The sequence below is a fragment of the Temnothorax curvispinosus genome, unplaced genomic scaffold (genome assembly GCF_003070985.1).
Source record: "Temnothorax curvispinosus isolate PA1 unplaced genomic scaffold, ASM307098v1 QBEX01001516.1, whole genome shotgun sequence".
In the NCBI taxonomy this organism is placed as follows: domain Eukaryota; kingdom Metazoa; phylum Arthropoda; class Insecta; order Hymenoptera; family Formicidae; genus Temnothorax; species Temnothorax curvispinosus.
In genome coordinates, this window is record NW_020211296.1 from 94161 (window position 1) to 112470 (window position 18310).

Genomic DNA, 18310 nt, shown 5'->3' on the forward strand with positions numbered 1-18310 from the left:
CGCGGGAATCGTAAAAAAAAAACTCCGTCGCGGAGCGTTTGAAGTCCGAGTCCGAGCGTTATCGATCCATATTCGACGATGTACAGCGTAAAGTTGGCAAGTAAAGTGACGCCCCCGGAGCGTAACTTATTTGACGAATGCGCCCCGAGCACCCCCGGGAAGAAACCTTGATGTCCTTCCAGCGTCTCTCTATCTTAGTGTACATTTTATTTTACTAAAATAAAACCGCAATAGATGTTAGCACCGGAGGTCGACTCCGAAACGGCGCGGCGCGGCGGCGTGCCGCGCGACGGGAAGAGAGGAATTACAGTCGCAATCGAATTGTATATTATCGTCGAGACATTTCTGTGCGGATAAAAACTGGAGGATATAGGGAGGATACGGCGACGCGACGCTGACTATAAACACCAACGCTATTCAGACTCAATAAAAGTTTACTGTAATACAAAGTGCGTTTGCTCAGCCCTCGATTTCGCCCCCCTCCCCGGGTCGTCGTAAAGTTAGGCGGCGTTCGGGGAGCGCGTTATTAGCGCTATTGAATCATTTTGTCTTTATCGCTCATCAGGAATAACACAAGGATAGAATAAGCAAATAGCGCTAATATAGCGCGCTCCCTTAGTCGCGAGTCGGGTGCGTCGATGAATCACGCGGGAATAAGTACGTCTCGAAATCAACGAGGCGACGATCGAACCGTTCGATCGATTCGCGCGATAATTCAAATGGTATTCGAGTCTTTGTTCATTTCTCATCGCGATAGTCGCCCTACTTCACTCCGCGACTTTCTCCCTGCGGAGTGAAGTCGGGCGACTGTTCCTTGGAGCGTTCGCCCGCGTTCGGATGCGCTTTCAAGCGGAAAGACGCAAATCTCGAGGGAATAGATTTAAGATAAATAAGACTGCAGAATTTCTGGATTCAGCGTGCGAGAGAAATTCAGACGAGATCGAAAGTCATCGATGGGAGGAGCGAGAGGATGGGATGAATCAAGAGCGCGAAGCATCGCGCGAGATTCGGCGAAAGCGACAGCGATCGAGGGTGTAACCTGGACGTCGCTCCGTTCGAGATCTCGCAGCGCAAATCTCGACGAGGATTCTCGGAGTAAGCGCCCTTTATTCTTTCTTCGCGAGAATTACTCTTCTCGGTGATAATTTTGATAATTAGCCGGCACGAGTGATAACGTTGCAGATAATGCTGCGATCTTTTTTCCGACAGCGCGCCGCCGCTTGCGAGCTATCGATTGTCGACGAGAGCGAGAGCGGGACTTCCTGGAGCGTCTACGGGGAGCCGGTGGCAACAAGTGGTCTCGTCTACCTGACTAATCGCGAGCCGGGAGTCTCGCGCTCGGAGATAAAGCGAGATAATGAAGCGAGAACGTCGCGAGCTCTTCGCTTTCTTATCTCTCGTTCTCGTATTTCGATAAGTCGGCGCGTGGTTCGATAAATCACATCCGTCGAGAGGGGAAGCAACCAGCAACCAGCAACACCGGCGGGGCCCGGGGCTACCGCGCGAGGAAGGCCGTTCCCAATGCTATCGCTTATCAAAACGTAGCCCTTTTGAGACACGATGACGCGTCACTCCTCGGAGTTCTTCTCACCCTCTCATCGACGGGCGAACGAGAGGAGATCCAAGGAGATACATTCGTTCCACTCGCTCGAGCGGAAGGCGGGTTTCCAAGAGAAGGTGGGACGGCGCGTAAACGCCGTAAACGAGGGCCGACGACGGCATCGGGCATTCGGCTACGTGTCATTCTCGTCGCGCGTTGTCTAGCGTCGTCGATCCTGTTTACGTGTGAACCAAAACATCAATGACCTTGAAAGCTATCGCGCGTCACGTGACCGGGGGGAGAAGGGACGCGGCGATTGGCCCGCGGAGGCGCGTAGAACGCGTACTGCGCGGTGCGCGCTGCGCGGCCCGCATACCCCGGCCAATAAGATTCGCGCGCGTCTGGTCTGGAGGGGCGGGTGGACAAGAGCGAGCCAGCAGCCAGCGAGCGCGAGCGGCCGAGAGAGGCGAGAGGACGACGACGACACGACGACGGCGCACGGATCGGCGACGGGGACGACGAGACGGTAGCGATTGGTAGCGGGACTAGCGAGTAGCGACGGTAGCGAACGGTGACCGGGTGACGGTGGCGGCGATAGCGGTGGTCGTGGCGGTGACGACGGCGAAGGCGAAGACGAAGAAGACGGTGACGGTGATCGAGACGGTTCGCCGTGCTGGTCGGTGGCGTACGCCGTACGTGTTAGTGCGTGTGTTCGTGCGCGAGCGCGGTTGGTCGGTGGCTCGCGTTGTTGTATCCAAGATGAAGTCCGACTCGAAACCTTTGTTGACAGCTCAGGCGGAGAAGGCGAATCATTACACGTAAGTAGCGGCCGGCCGGAGCCGGGCCGCGTGCCCGAGTGAACGACCAGTGCGCGTAGCTTCGCGGCGGCGGAGCCCGCGGCCCGCGGTTCGCGGAGCATGTCGCGCGCATCGTATATCTGTCCGCCGAGCGCGAGAGAAAAGGCACGTAGGCGCGAGGGGGAGGGAGAGAAGGGCGAGAGTGCGAGCCCACGAGCGAGGGAGACGTGCGATGTGACGACTTGACTTGACTTGACGAGTTGGCCGTTTGTGCGCCGGAAAGTGCGCGGACCGCGGACCGCCACACATCCCGAAAGTGCAGTGCGAAGGAAAATTAAACATATTGTGTGTGAGAGAGATAAAGAGAGAGAGAGAGAGAGGGAGTGGGAGGGAAAGAGATAGCGAGAGTGAGAGAGATAGAATAAAAGTAGAAGGTAACGGTGCGGCTAGAGAGGGAGCAGAGTGAGATAGAGTGAGAGGGACCGTGCGAACGGAAGAGTGAGAGGGAGAGAGAGAGCGAGCGAGTGAGTGAGAGACGGAGAGGGAAGAACGGGAGAGCCGCGAGCAACGAACGCGGCCTATACGCGACGCGCGCGTCCTACGATCCGCAAAAATACATGTATGAGCGGCGGTGACGAGAGAGAGCGAGCGTGCGAGAGAGAGATAGAGATAGAGACGCGGCGGCGAGGCGGCAGCGTGGAGGCAGAGCGCGGCAACCCACGGGCGAAAAATAATGTCTAGCACGGTGGATTCGCATTCCAGATACTTGAAGGAGTTCCGCGTCGACCAGTGTCCCCTCTTCATCCAGCGCAAATGCACGCAGCACAGACCGTTCACGTGCTTCAACTGGCACTTCATGAACCAGCGGAGGCGCAGACCGGTGAGAAAGAGGGACCGCACCTTCAACTACAGCGCCGACAATTATTGCACCAAGTACGACGAGACGACTGGCATTTGCCCCGATGGGGACGAGTAAGTTTTTTACCCTTTTTTCTATTCTTATTGCGCATCGCGAGTCGCGAGGCGAGTTACGTGATGCACACGGTGCGTTCTTCTTCGTCAGTGAGAAACCTGCGTACGTGAGAATAGAACGTGTGCGTTGTGTGTACGTGTATTCGTTCACGAGTATCATGGCAGAGAGCGGTTACGGCATTTGCGACGACGTTTTCACCTCGAAATCTTCGTCGACGAGGAACGGGAGGACCGCTGTTTTTCTCGTATCGTGGTATCGCCGAACAACCGGCTCTCTCGTAACGATAAGAATACGTGTGATGCGTATGTGTTTATACATATGTATATATATATACACACGTGTGTGTATATATAACGTAACGCGATATATGTACACGTAGCGTTGCTATCGTGCCGCGTACGTGTCCCTCGCGCGCGCACGTACGTGTTTACGTTCCGTCGTCGCGTTCGCGCGCGTTCCCGCGGTTCTTTCGTTCCCCACGGAGAGAGACAATTGTTGCGCGGAACTCCGAGGATTAGGAGCGAGGGAGGGAAAAGAAAAATACCGCGCGCACCCCGTCGTCGGCGCGGAATTGCGCATCGCGTTTTTTTTTTTTAGGCGTCCGCGTGTGCCCGCCTCCTCCCATCGACCAGTGGCCGCGTGCTACGTCGTATACATGAATTAAAGTATATTCTGTTGTATAGCGCGCGCGCACGGGAGCACCTTACGTGCCACACAGCCTGACGCGGTTACACCTTTCTCTCGGAGGACCTCGCGGGCAGATCCTTGCCGCGGAAACGCATGCGAAACCTTCTCGGAATGCGACTCGGAAGGACGTTCCTCCTCCTCGGGGAAGCTCGCCGCTGCCACGATTCACGGCGGCTCGTTTGCGAAAGTTCGGTAATCGGAGGCTTGAGAGAAGGAAGAGAGAGAGAAAAAAAAGGAGAGAACGAAGCGGAGTCGTGCTCCGTCCTCGCTTTGTTGGTCGTTGACACGTAACGCACACGTAACATCTGCCCCGGTGAGAAATGCGGCGTGACACCGCGACATTTTTAGCCGATACAACGCACTTCCGACGTAAATATTCTCTCCCGTTAAAGGACGATACCCGATGATCCCGCGATGATAACTCTTCGGAGGAACCGCGATGTCGTGTTCTCAATTATGACCTAGATCTCATGAAGTTATTTTTTTTTAATATCGACAAATAATCGACGCGCAGTTTACTGATTCGGAAAAAGTATACAACATTCACGCGTAGGGAAAAGAAGAAGAATCAAATCAAAATTTATATACTTCACTTGTACATATGCAACAGTCTATAATCTTATAAAAATTTCAACTTTTTTTTCTTAGTTGAATTATAAATGACTTCGTTCAAGCAAGTTTTCTTCGTTTAACTTGGCGCAGTATAATCTCATTTCCAAGATTATAGATTGTTGCGTATATATGAGTATATGTCTTGATTTGACGCTTCTTTTTTTTCTGTGCACAGAAATACCTACTGTTATTAGATTATCAAGATCCAGCCTGATCGAGAAAAAGCATCTTTTCTAATAAATTGTATGATTTTTTGCGAGAATTATATTAATAATGTTTATTAAGATTCGAGTCTCCGTTTCTCGACTTCCGAATAAAAAACGCAATATCTCCCGATAATTCGCGATATCGATTATACATTCCAGCATATCTTTTGCCGGAAGCAGTGACACTGTAACATCAGAAAGTTAAAGTTCTCCACACTTTGCGCATAAATTAACATACCATATTTTTAACGGCGCCTCGCTTTAACATTTTGTAATTTCATTTCCACGACAGTTAACGTAAACACGTACGCACGCACGCGTGCCTCGAAATACGCATTTGATTTGCATAAACAGGTGGCCATTTCATAATCAACAACATTCAACAAATTACAAGTCATTTTGTTCAACGTGCAAGGAACAGAATGGCTCGATTGTTGTTTACTGAAATTGAACAAACTTTGCAGCGTGTATACAACAATTAGTTTCTTTAGTTTTTTTATTAAATAAATATTACAATGACACGTCCGCAAGAGTATCACGGAAAAATTGCGTCTAATCGTTCTGTCTTTTTCTGTGAAAGGTAGTTCGGTTTTATGCAGGAAAAATCGTCGCGTGGGGGTTTAAACGGTAGCCCACCGACATTAAATAGGCCATAAATTATTTTTATGGCTATAAATTTTTATTCCGCTCGGCGTAAAGTGATTTTCATCGAGCGATCGTAAGGCACATCGTGAATTTCTTCCCCGAAATTTCCAATGTTATGAGTTGCCGAACAAAGGAAGCCCACTCTTATCGATTTTCCCGCGCGTACTTGGCACGATGGCACAACAAAGAATCACTATGTATCTAAGCCTTATTCGTGGTGTTAGGTGCGTCGTAATCGAGTCATTAAAGTTTTGCTCGCCGTTCAACTAAACGTATATTGATTTAACCGTGAATACTACTGTATAACACGGTAAAATACCAGTTCAATGTCTCATGGTTTGTTCAAAACATAAAAAGAATGTATCTAACAATAAATTTCTAAGTATCTCAATATCATCGCTAATACGTAATACATTTTTTTCATCACTTTTAGTTGTTTTGTTTCTGTTTTCTAATTTGGAAATGATTACATTTTTTTATTTTTATTATTAACAATTAATTAGAAAATTATTTGCATTATTTTCTTTTGTCATATAATGTAATTGTAATGAAAAAAGAATTGTAGACAACGTTCCAGGATAGAAATTTTAAATTTTAGAGTATCGTGTAATGTTTAATTGTCTATTGTATTTATTGATGAAAACAATTCTTGTAATAGAATTTGATAAATAATATTGTTAATATGAAAATAATTACATTTGTTTTGTAAATCGTTAAATCGATAAGACCAAGAGAAAATGGATTATGAGCCTAGGGCGCACAATATCGGCATCATCTGAGGAATGCGAGGGTGACTATTAATGATTGCAGAGAAAAAAAGGAGAAGAACGCACAGAAAAAGCATCATGTTTTGTCAGCTCGAGGTCGTGAAACATTATCTTGTCGAACAGGTGTCCGTTCCTACATCGTACCGCGGGCGACACGGAGAGGCGTTATCATCTGCGCTACTACAAGACGTGCATGTGCGTGCACGACACGGACACCCGTGGATTTTGCGTGAAGAATGGTCCGCACTGCGCTTTCGCGCACGGCAATCATGACCTGCGCCCGCCCGTGTACGACATCAAGGAGATCCAGGCGTTGGAGAATCCGGACTCGGATCCGAACTCCTCGTCAAACGGGCCTAACATACTGGACAAGGAGCGTAACCTGATGAATGAGGACCCGAAGTGGCAGGACACGAATTATGTGCTAAGCAACTACAAGACCGAGCCGTGCAAGAGACCGCCGCGGCTCTGCCGACAGGGATACGCCTGTCCGCAGTATCATAACAGCAAGGACAAGCGGCGCAGCCCGCGGAAATATAAGTATCGGTAAGTATCGTCGACTGATCGCCCAGTCGGACACCGGGAAATAATTCCTAAATGTTTAACAAATTATTGCAGCTCGACGCCATGCCCGAATGTGAAACACGGCGAAGAATGGGGCGAGCCGGGCAACTGCGAGCAAGGAGATGCGTGCACGTACTGTCATACTCGCACGGAGCAGCAGTTTCACCCGGAGATCTACAAGTCTACTAAATGCAACGACGTGCAACAAGCTGGCTACTGCCCGCGCGGCGTCTTCTGCGCCTTCGCGCATGTTGACCGTGAGTGTACACTCATCAATCGTACGTAAAACAGTCTTATTATATGCTTTGTGAGTTCAATGATACCGTGCATGTACGACGAGAGAAATCTAGAATTTATTGCCGCGTTTACCTAGTTGTCTTGACTGTCGCGATTGTTCGCGATTTATGTCCATTTCTACCAATGTAGATTAACTTTAATCACGGTTTAACTTACTTTCTATCTTTTTCTAACTCTTAGAACTAGAAAAAGAAGACAGGTAAGGTAAACCAAGATTAAAATTAACCTACGTTGATAGAAATGGACATTAGTCGCAAAGTGGGTCGCGCGAATCGCAAGTCCCTTTCGCGAATTACACATTTGGAATTACACGTAGAGAGCCAGTTTGATAAATGCTAAATTCTATAGCCGTCAAAATTGTTTCTCAAAATTGATATATTGGGACGTTGGTATGGTGTGTTGATGGAAGCAGTGTTGCCAACAGAAGAAATGAGCCTGGCGAGGGATATGGCGGTACCTATAGATTGCGGAGCGAATCTGGCAGACATACTCAGCAACGCTCTTCCACCTGACAAGCGCTCCCACGACAAGGACAAGCCACTCAGTGACAGCAGCGTGAGTCTCGATCCTTCATATTTCGCACAGACTGCTTTAATTTATATTATTTAGCGATTTTAATATAGTATTTTTATGCCATGTTGAAAACCTAGCGTTACCGCTTGATCGACTTGCAGAATGGGAGTGGCGAGGTCTCGGAATCCGCCAGCACCAGCAGTTTGGGTAGCAACAGTTCGCACAGCAAAGCGCCTGGCGCTCAACTGCACAATTCCAATAATACCAATTCCGCCATGAATGCGGTTGCGCAGCAGAAACTTACGAACATACTTTACAACCCCAGTTCTCTCATACAAGTTGTAAGTTTTGTTTTTTCAATGTAACAGTAGTGTTTCGGACAATATCACATGTACTTTCGGGAATGAATTTAGAACCTGAGTGGAAGAACCAAGTTTCGCATGAGCGTAGATCCAATTTAATAAATTATTATAAATTAGAATATAGATAAAATAATTATATTTACATCACTTTGTTCTTGTTCTGGATTCTAGATTTACTCCGTGGAGTATTGATATATAATTTAGAATCGTATAATTTAGGATCTCTCTTATATATCACATGATTGATGTTGATTTCGACAGAATGAAATTCGCAAGCAAATGGTCGCCATCGACAGCGATCCTTTGTTAACTAAAGCTGAAAAGGCCCAACAGAAACAGAGCCTCTACATCGCGTACAATTTGAACGGGACATTAGGCAGTCACTCATTAGCAACCACTGTTTCACCACTTTCGAATTCGTTCTACTCAAACGACACTGTGGAATCTGTACTAGGTAAGTGTGAACGGTATCCAACAATTATATATATATGCATACCATGTTTACGTATTATGCAATATCTTAACGCGGATGTTTGATCTTTTTCCAGGAAATGCATTAGACGAGCTACATTTAGACGACCCATTAAATTTAGTCGACTCAATTCATAGGGATACAAATTCACCGATTGGCAATTCGATATCGGCAGGCCTAGCTAGCTCCGGTTTACTCGGTAGCTCGGCCCCGGTCAATATACCGGGCATGGCTGAACGTTCAGTTCTTACCAATTTCTCGCCATCAACCTCGAGCCCGCTTCAGCAATTACAGACTGGTTTTCTTACCGGATCGAGATTCTCTCATCAAGATTCCATGGAATCCGTAAGCTGACCTTTTTTTATCCTCCCGTATTATGATAAATATTAAATGGTTTTACTAACTTGTTTTTCTTCGGTTACTTTCAGACATTGCCCTTTATAAATCAGATATCAGATCCATTTAGCAATCACATTTCGCAACTTAGTAGCTCGGCTTCTAAACTTAGTGGATTCAATAGTAGTTTATTCGATTTTGCGAACCAAGGAATGTCACCATCGCGTACGCAACCCACTCTACCAGCATCTCCATTGGTCAATGCATTTTCCATTAGTCCAAGTAACACAGGATCGTTGTCCGAGGTTAGAATTGCACGATATGTTAAAAGAGTGTCTCCCGGATATATCTCGAAGACAGTGACGATATCGGTCGTATATATCCACGCTTATTACAGGTACAAAGGCTCAGAGACGAACTGTCGTCGAGCCGTGCTCAATTGGCGACATGGGACGAGCGTATTAATCAAGCGCGCGCGGCTTGCGCGGCGTGGCAATTGGAAAGCGAGGAGGCGAAAAGGAAGGCGACTATCGCCGAACAGCAAAGAGACGAGGTGAATATCTCCCCTAACTTAGCGCGCGATTATCTCACGATATCGAAGCCCCAATTTGCCGTGCTCCAGAGAATGGATTTTTTGCAGGCTCTGAAAGCGCTTAGGGTCGAGAACAAGGCATCCAACGGCGGCCCGTATCTTCATACACTGAGGAAAACAAGCGAACTTAGATCACTATCGATAGCCACCTTGAAATCGATTCAATCGCAATTGCGCTCGGATCTGGAAGAGGTGGAAAAGGTAAAAACTTTTGTCACAAATCGCTGAAACAATCGGTGTCTTTCAAATGAGTAGATATGGCTAGAGATACTAGAATACATATGTTGTATATACTATGTAGCTTATTGACATTGCTGTATTGCCAGGTGCTGTACAGAGAAACGGCAACAAAGTGCATGGTTTGCGAGGAGCAGAATCGTACGGTGACCCTATCTTGCAATCATTACGTGGTCTGTTCGACGTGCGCTCCGAGTCAGCGCGAGTGCCCGTACTGTCAGACTCCAGTAGTCTCAACAAGTTAGACCCGAACCTTTCCTTAGAATCCTGTTGTTACAATTTCCGCCTTTTCGTTAGAAAGAAAACGAAGAGGCGTTGGCAGCCGCAGACTCTGAAAGAATATCATGTGAGTAGTATCACGATTTTGCAAGGACTCGTATTTTTACTCTGGTACAGTGACAACACTGAAAAACACGTTTCTTATCGCGGTAAGCATGTACCCGCAAGAATCCAATTGACTTTAAGAATACGATTGATTTATCGCCAAAGTGAGTACGCGAAGATGATAGAATCTTTACTGGTGTAATCTTAAAATATATATTTCTCTCAGTATATTTATACATACATATATATGTATGTATATTCAGTGAATATCACATTTTTTTAAATGTAACGCTTAAATGTAAGCGTTATAGGATCCTAAAAAAGAAAAAACAAAGATGTTTTATTTTATACATAATTCAAAATAAATATCTAGCAGGGTGTTAACTATACACATTCAGCGTTTATAACGCAAATATATGTGGGTTACAGAACATTTAGCACGAGAACAATATAATCGCAGTTGTGGACAAAGTTTCGGGACCTCGAAAACTATATAATTGTTTAAAAAAAAATTAATAATATTAATAAACGCAACAAAAGTCTCCTCCCACTTGCATTAAAAAAAAAATGGGAGGATTTTTTTCTCGATGGTTGAGCTGTGAAACGTATGTCACAGAAAAAATGATATTTCTATTATATTTAAATCTATATATTTAATAGGATTTTCCAATTGATTCGTACTGAATGTAATAATATAAGTATTAACAAATTTTATATTTTTCGTTGAAAACCTAATATTGAAGATATAAATATTATATAAGAGGTATATAAATATATTATATAATTTCTAGGTTTTTATATATCTAATAACAAAGATTTCTCATGTAGTTATAAAGAGTATGGGAGTTTACAAAACAACCGAAATATAGATAGCGCTAAAACAATTTTATTATATAAAAGGTATTATACATATATATATCTCATTTGTTTATCGTTTCTTTTCTATCTAACGGTGTTATTACCGCTTATTCCTTTTCTTCTTTTCTTTTTTCAATTTGTTCTGCCTTTCGTTACGTTCATTAAGTATATCGGCAGTTGAAAAATATTTACACTTCGGGCACATCGAAGTTTACGATGATTAATATTTTTAACAATTTTACGTAAAATACACTTGCTTTCTTTCGTTCTATAATGTGGCTTGTATATGTTTCGTACTTTTTGTAACAATCCACTTTTTAGGTCGTAAATATGCTTAATTGTGTACTAGTATTTGCGATGGAGTTATTAGAGGACATTTAAATTAAATAGTGTGTGATAGTAACGAAGAAGTTTAATATTCAATCAATTATTCAATTAGATTATTGAACCAATTACCCTCATTTCGTGTTGTAGGCTTTTACAATTGTAGATGTAAGGATGTTAGAGATACTTAGGATTTTTCAATTTAATCAAAAAAAAAATTAACTCATAAATATATATATATAAAAATATAATGCATACACAAGTCAAACGTGACATACGTGTTACAGTTCATTGGCATGCTACAAGTATGCTAATTAGGACGTGTGAAGTACGTCTATGTACCCGGCTCTATGCGTATATTCATTTTAAAGATGTAGTTGTTAAACTCTATGATAAAAAAATGACTATACACTCATGATGAGAAAAAAAATATATATATATAATTGCCTAAGATATAAACGATTATAGGATAGATAGGACAGCATTATCAAATTTTTTCCTCGTATAGACATGAAATGTTACAATAATCAATTTTAAAGACTACTTTTATTTAATATACATATGTATTACAATTTCGAGAATTATGAAATTATTAAACTCAAGTTTAATACCCCGCACAAAACATCTAACGACACTTTTACGCGACTTGTAAGACGTTGACTAGTTTACTCAGGATTAATCTTTCGAGAGATATAATCGAGAATTTTTTTTTTTAGAAATTTTTTTTTTTTTTTATTATTATTATCTGTAACACAAAGGGGTATTGTTGTAGCAGACATTTACTTAATTGTGGAATTCTCTGACATTCGCAACAGCGCTAGTTGTTACTGGTTTTTTTTCTTTCTCGTTTATTTTTCTCCACCCTTTTCAATTACCTTCATAGTTTAGTGTCAAAAAGTGAGGCCAAAAAATAAATGAATGTTTTTATTACATCAGTTTTTTATTGCAGATTATTAATATTAAAATATAATAGATGTTATTTAAAAATGAAAATTACAATTTTCTCTATTATGGTATATATGGTCTAAAGATTACTGTTTTTTAAAAATTATGCTACAATACGGAATAATGTAGGAATAAATAAGAATTATTGAAATAAACTTTTTCTTTGATGTGCTATACATTCTTAATTAGATTGAGGATATAAGAAGCAATTTTAGAGAGATAGAAAGTCCATTCTCTTTTGATTATTGACATTTTTAATATCTAGATAATATCCAAGGTTTTCGCCTTTCATTTCTTCTTTCCGACTCTTCCGGTCGATATAACATTACGTGGTCTCGTGAGAGATCTCACCTGATAAGTAGACGGCATATTTTAATTTTCTTAGAGGCCGCATATACCATAACACCATTTTCAAAGAACTATTTAGGATTTAAGAGAGAAACATTTATAATAATGCATTTTTTTCTTGCGTTCATTCGAATGCATTCTTTATAAGTACAGGAATGTTATAATATTGAAATATATTTATTTCTTTGTATTTTTCCTCACGTGTCCACTTGGCACATTTTGGCACTATTTACGTGTGTATAAATATAATATATTAGATTTAACTATTTAAAATAAAAAATAAAATATCAAGCAATTAGTGCACTATTTTCGATGTCTCAGTTTTTATGTGGCTAGTGTGCACCACGTGATAGAGAAAGTAAATTCCCAATTGATATTGAGATCTACGAGTTTACAATAATCGACAAAAGAAATACGCGCGTTTAGTAAATCGTTGAAATTGTTAAAAAAAAGAAGGTACTTATAAAGAATGCGATTTTTTTTTCAATAATATTCCGCGATCGAACTTCCTTCCACAGTATTTGTATCTAAGGCAACAATGTTACAAATAATGGGATCATATCCAAGTCATAACAGTTTTTTGTATACGGAAAAAATGCGAGAGAACCTTTTTCATCTTTTGAATAATCGGAGGAAAGTTACGATCGCGTTACGTTTAACGGAACGTTTAGAAATGATATTCCTGAATAATAGGGTTATATGAATATTACAAACAATTACATTATATTGTACTATTTTACTTCTATAACAATTAAATAACACAATTAAAAATATAAAATATATTTAGAATATAAATTATTGTGAAAGCAACAAATTTAGCTACAAAATAGAGTAATAGGAGAGTAACAAAGTGGATGATTAGCTAATATTATCGTGTAACAAAGAAAACATACAGTTGAATATTTATATACTACTGTCCCCCGTTGTTGGTTTCATCAATTATCTCGCGCATTTTGGAGCATTTTGATGACATACTATCGTTGTGTACGCTCGATCATTATCTATCGTATCTAAAAGTCGAACGTTTGATCGGATCAATTTTAATAATAATAATAATAATTGGTTCTCACCATTATAGAAATGAAGAAAGAAATATGTATATGTCGATAATGAATGTATATATCGAGCAGCAAAATTCCAAGTTTGTTCCGAGTATCGCCAATATTTCAGGCAGTGCCCGACTAATCCGTGTTTGAAATTAAATCTCAAAATCCTGCTGAAATGCTTACGAATGTGACTCTTGAATTTAGAACGCATTCAACAACGTTTACTTCGATTGCACAAAGAAAACCAACAATAGGGCGAATTAAAATTGAACACTATATTTTTGACAAGTTACAATAATACCAATTACAAACGTTATACGCTCTGTCCTGTGCGAATAACTCTTCCTCTGCGTTGTAAAACGGGGTCGGGCTACATTGTAATTGCGTTTGTTTATGCACTAGTTGAAAATATTACGTGATCGCCCGTCGCACTTTGCGTAATTCGCGCGAGACGGCAGACGCAGGGGGAGGGAGGAGGAGGAGGTATTTTGACAACATCGGGGAGGAATTATCGGCACGGTTCAGACGAAAAAAAGCATACACATAATCACTAGAATATTGTATAATAATTGCGTAAAAATTGTAATATCTATAAAGGGATATTTGCTGAACATTTATATCACGATTTATAACTAAAAGTACTTGCTATAGACCTGTGTCGTCCTTTAATCACTCGTAATTTTGATATAACGATTACTGCATTTGTTATTTTCATAGCATGGCTGATCCTTGATATTAAGATATCACGAAAATCATTTTCATTTATTCGTGTAGCGAAATGTGTGTTCTTGTTTGCGAAAGAATAAAAAAAAAGAGGAAAACGTTTGCTCAATGTCCGCGAAGACTTTTCGGACATTCCTTGTTGTTCCGCAAGAACCGACTCGCGTTATCAGTAAGAACGTTATCTACTGCGACTCACATTATTACGATCGTTACACGATTTATAATCTTCGAAATATTTATGTTACGAACTGTTTAAGATATCTCAAATTTGCCTAGATTCATAGATCAATTCTCCGTTATCTTTCAACCGAATGGTCGCTTAGTCATTTATGGAACATTATGACATCACGATATAATTATATTTTTAATTATCCGTTGATTCATCGGAGCGCAGTGACGGTCGATGCGAACCTACGTGATCCGAGTTTAGGCTTGTTTGTGAAAAATACGAGGTAACAAATGGCTGTACGACTGTGATCACGCCTACAGTTAGACCAAATCGCTCGGTATGCCACTTATATATTCTTCTTCTTTAGGATCATAACTTCCGTCACAATTGATACTTTAATTAAAAATTTTCATATTGCTTTTACGATCATTCTTCGATATATATCGAATGTACATTAAAATTTTATCGATGGAATTTAAATTCATCGTCACTTCTAATTAATAGATTTCAATTATACATTTCAATAATAGATTCGTATTTTTCAATGGACAATTTCTACCTTTTTTATAATTCTGTAATGCGTAAAGTAACGCTTGCACCAGTAACTACTCGCGCTACATTTACTTGCTAGAGAAACAAAGTATTTCAGCAGTTATAATTGCGTTGCAAGGTACGTGTCTTAGCGGTTGTAAGAATAGAATCAACGAGAAAGCCGCGCAACAGTCATTTGCACCCTCATATTTCATCGCTGATATTTTCTATAAAAGTTGGAAAGAAAAAAAAAGGGAACGATCGAGTCGCAAGTTCGTGGAGCACGCTCGTCTCGAGAGGAAAGCGAACGTAAATTGGCCACCTACATAGCCCGCAGTGGTCTCGCATATTATTTAACAAGCTCTTTGCGTTAAGCGAGGGAAACGTAATAACAATTTGCATGAAGAGAACGATGTGCAAGCAGTGCCATTTTTTCGACAGACTTATGAAAGTAATAAAGTTGCGTTCTGCGAGAAGTGAATGTGATCTGTTGATGTTTCTAATTTCTATAGCTAATTCCGCATTCTCAGGCCGTTTATGGGGGAAAACCGCATTTCGCAAAAATTCGTCGAACCAACATGTGTGATTACACGCAGCAAACACGTAAATTTATCATCAACTTTCGGGACTTGAATCTGATTGGAGATTCGCGAGAGAGGAGCGTCGAGGAGCGCGCTCTCCGTAGTTCTCGATAATGTGGAATTGTGTATAGAAATGTGCCCCCTTTTAAATTTTTTACTATTTTTGCAATATTACGGTAAACGCCGTCTTCCGATACAGTGTATAATGTTTAGGCGTAGTGCTTTTTGAGGCCATTAAAAGTCAGGAGGCAGCGCAAAATGAAACAAACGCGTTTAAACAAATCTTATATTTGTAAGCTTGATATATGTACATAATATATATATATATAAAGAGAAACAATAGGCATTGCTCTCTCACACAGCTCGACTTTGGATACGCTCGGCGTAGAAAAGCAGAATCGATATATTCGTATATTGTGTAACTTCTGGTGTTTAAAAAAAGCAATGTACTTATACATTAAGCGGTTAAGGTACTAAGTATTGTATACTTTGCGGGCTATTGCGTGAACGAATCGTATCTATTTTACTCGTGCTCACACGGTGTGTTTGTAACAATCGATTAAGGAACGTCCGGAATATCCGAGTTGAGAAACGAGAGAGTCGCGAAAGCAAAGAGAATAAGGAGAAACCTTTCGTTCGTGCAGTCACATTCGTTGCTTTCACAGGATGAATCACTGATGATTTATCATAAATTCTTTTTTAATATGCACACACGTGGCGTGCGCAAAGGGCCCTCGCGCGAAGGAATAAAGGGAGAGTAAGAAATTGCGTGGATCGAAACAAGAACCGCATTCTCGAGAAGGTCGTACAAAGTGTTGACGATAAAACGATATCAAGACTGCTGTAATTTATTGTCATAAGCTTAATTAAAGTCAGGTCGCAAAATTACGTTGGCGCAAGGAAAGAAAGAAAAAGAAATTGTTTATTACTTCTTATTGTTGCTGTCTGCTTCTAGACGTGCGCAGAACAAAACGTTTTCTTATCTGGCATTTCGCAGGAGCCGAGAGAGTTCTTTTTAGCGATTATTTTTACGTCCCGTAGTTTCTAAGGCGATTAGGTAGCGCTTATAAATTGAAAATTATGTGTACCATTTTCTTAATATATATATAATTTAATATATTGAGATGTTCTTTGTTTTTTGAATCTACGACGAGAGGCGTGCCGAGTTTCTCGCGCGAGACGTCGTTTCTTAGCGAATAAGAGATCTCGCCGTGGTGAGACGACGAAACGAAGACGCAAGGCTTGCAAACTGTCGCGAACACGATTGTTCGTAGGGCGCGCGCGTTCGTCCTGTGTGATGGAAACAATAGATACAATTTAGTCGCGCAATTACCCGAGCTGAGGTATATAGAGATAAATTGTTACAATAACGTACCACGCAAAGGACAATTAAGGATCTCCACGATGGCTGTCGTTCCGATCAGGCTGCTTCTCTACATATGCGTGTATTTATATATACGTCCCCCTTCGTTCCCTACCCGACTCATATCTCTTCCGCACGACTTTCTGCGCGATGCGGGTTTTTGTAATTTTGTAACTTCTAAAATCCTCAGTCGGGGGAGTGCGCCGCCGCTTTTTGTCACGGAGGTTGCGATTCCGCGGAGTTCTTTCGAGGGGTACACGTTGGCGAACGAGCAACTCGGGGAGAACAATTTTAATCGACGATGGGATCGTTTTGCATAACATCGTCGTCAGACGGAAAGTTTCGCGGCGCTCTTGGGCTGACCTCGGCCAAATTCCGATTAGCGATTAACTTAGCGTGCGACATTTGTACTGTTTTGTTAACACCGATAGTATTAATTATTTGTTGTCCAAGATACGAGAAAAGAGGATAAAAAATGATGAATTGTACAGTTGAAGATTTTGCTTCAAGCGATCGGTTCGATGAATCAGTAATTAACTGACATCCGTACTATTTTATCAATGTGATTAGAATTATTAATTATTTGTTGCCTAATGTGGAAGAAAAGATCGAGACGATGAAATCATGTTATAGCTGGATCGCCGGCTGACTTAATCGGAGTTTAGTCGAAGTCGCCCTTAGGTTCATCTTTACCAGTGCAAATTAACTTCGATCTCGGTTTTAACTTACTTTTTACCTTCTTCTAATTCTTAGAACTAAAAAAGATAAATAAAATCGAGATTAAAGTTGATAGAAATGAACATTAAATCTTTCGTGTTCTCCGCGGGAAACAGGTGGATCGAGAGAAATCGGTGGAGGCACCTACAAAATTGAATTTCTTTAATCTTTCGTGAGAATATATTCGGGTTCTCTCGACTCACCTGTTTCTATTGAGGGATATCTTCTTCCCGCACATTGATCGAGAGCTTCGGAGTTTCGTGTCTGGATATCTGAAGAACGTATATATCGGAAGATCTACCTTAAATCACACGACTCATTTTGATCCCCTTTTGAATGTTTGTCTCCCTCTCTCTTTCTCTGTCTGTCTCTTCTTCGGTGTAGCATATTCTAATGGATACCAGTACAAATCTATACAACCTGAGTAAGAAATAAAAACGAGGGATACAAATCGCTCGGATGGACAAAAAGAAATTACGATATCGACGAGACACGTATTTTTGGCAATACACAGATTTAAAAGATTTTACCAAGTAGCGCGTAGTAGGTAGAGAGAACCAAGGAAGAGGTGTATTTCGTTCGAATGCATTATTTTTGACGACTGAAAGTTTATACGCTAAAAGGATTAATAACGATAATACGATAACGATAAGGATATAGTGACGATTGTGTACGTTAATTCGTAGGACAGATCGTTCGTTATCGCTTCTTATGCTATTTTACCATAAGTTGTGTCTTATAAGAATAAACATTGTAAATCAATAAAAATTGAATCAATTTT

At 41.4% G+C, this 18310-nt stretch overlaps 1 protein-coding gene across 10 annotated transcripts; it reads left to right on the forward strand.

Annotated features, from left to right (window-relative positions):
• The first annotated feature begins 1984 nt into the window (after positions 1-1984).
• On the forward strand, positions 1985-11542 carry LOC112466023 (RING finger protein unkempt homolog). 10 transcript variants are annotated; one of them, XM_025033879.1, is made up of 12 exons: positions 1985-2358; positions 3100-3309; positions 6351-6773; positions 6846-7069; positions 7501-7643; positions 7739-7942; positions 8225-8417; positions 8512-8780; positions 8864-9076; positions 9169-9324; positions 9394-9564; positions 9690-11542. In XM_025033879.1, exons 1-12 carry the CDS (start codon positions 2300-2302, stop codon positions 9843-9845), a joined length of 2421 nt encoding a protein of 806 aa, XP_024889647.1. In that variant the 5' UTR covers positions 1985-2299; the 3' UTR covers positions 9846-11542. The 10 variants fall into 10 exon arrangements, with proteins under 10 accessions (XP_024889647.1, XP_024889664.1, XP_024889698.1 ...); XM_025033896.1 differs by having other exon boundaries at positions 9412-9564; XM_025033930.1 differs by having other exon boundaries at positions 7763-7942; positions 9412-9564.
• Positions 11543-18310: the final 6768 nt, after the last annotated feature.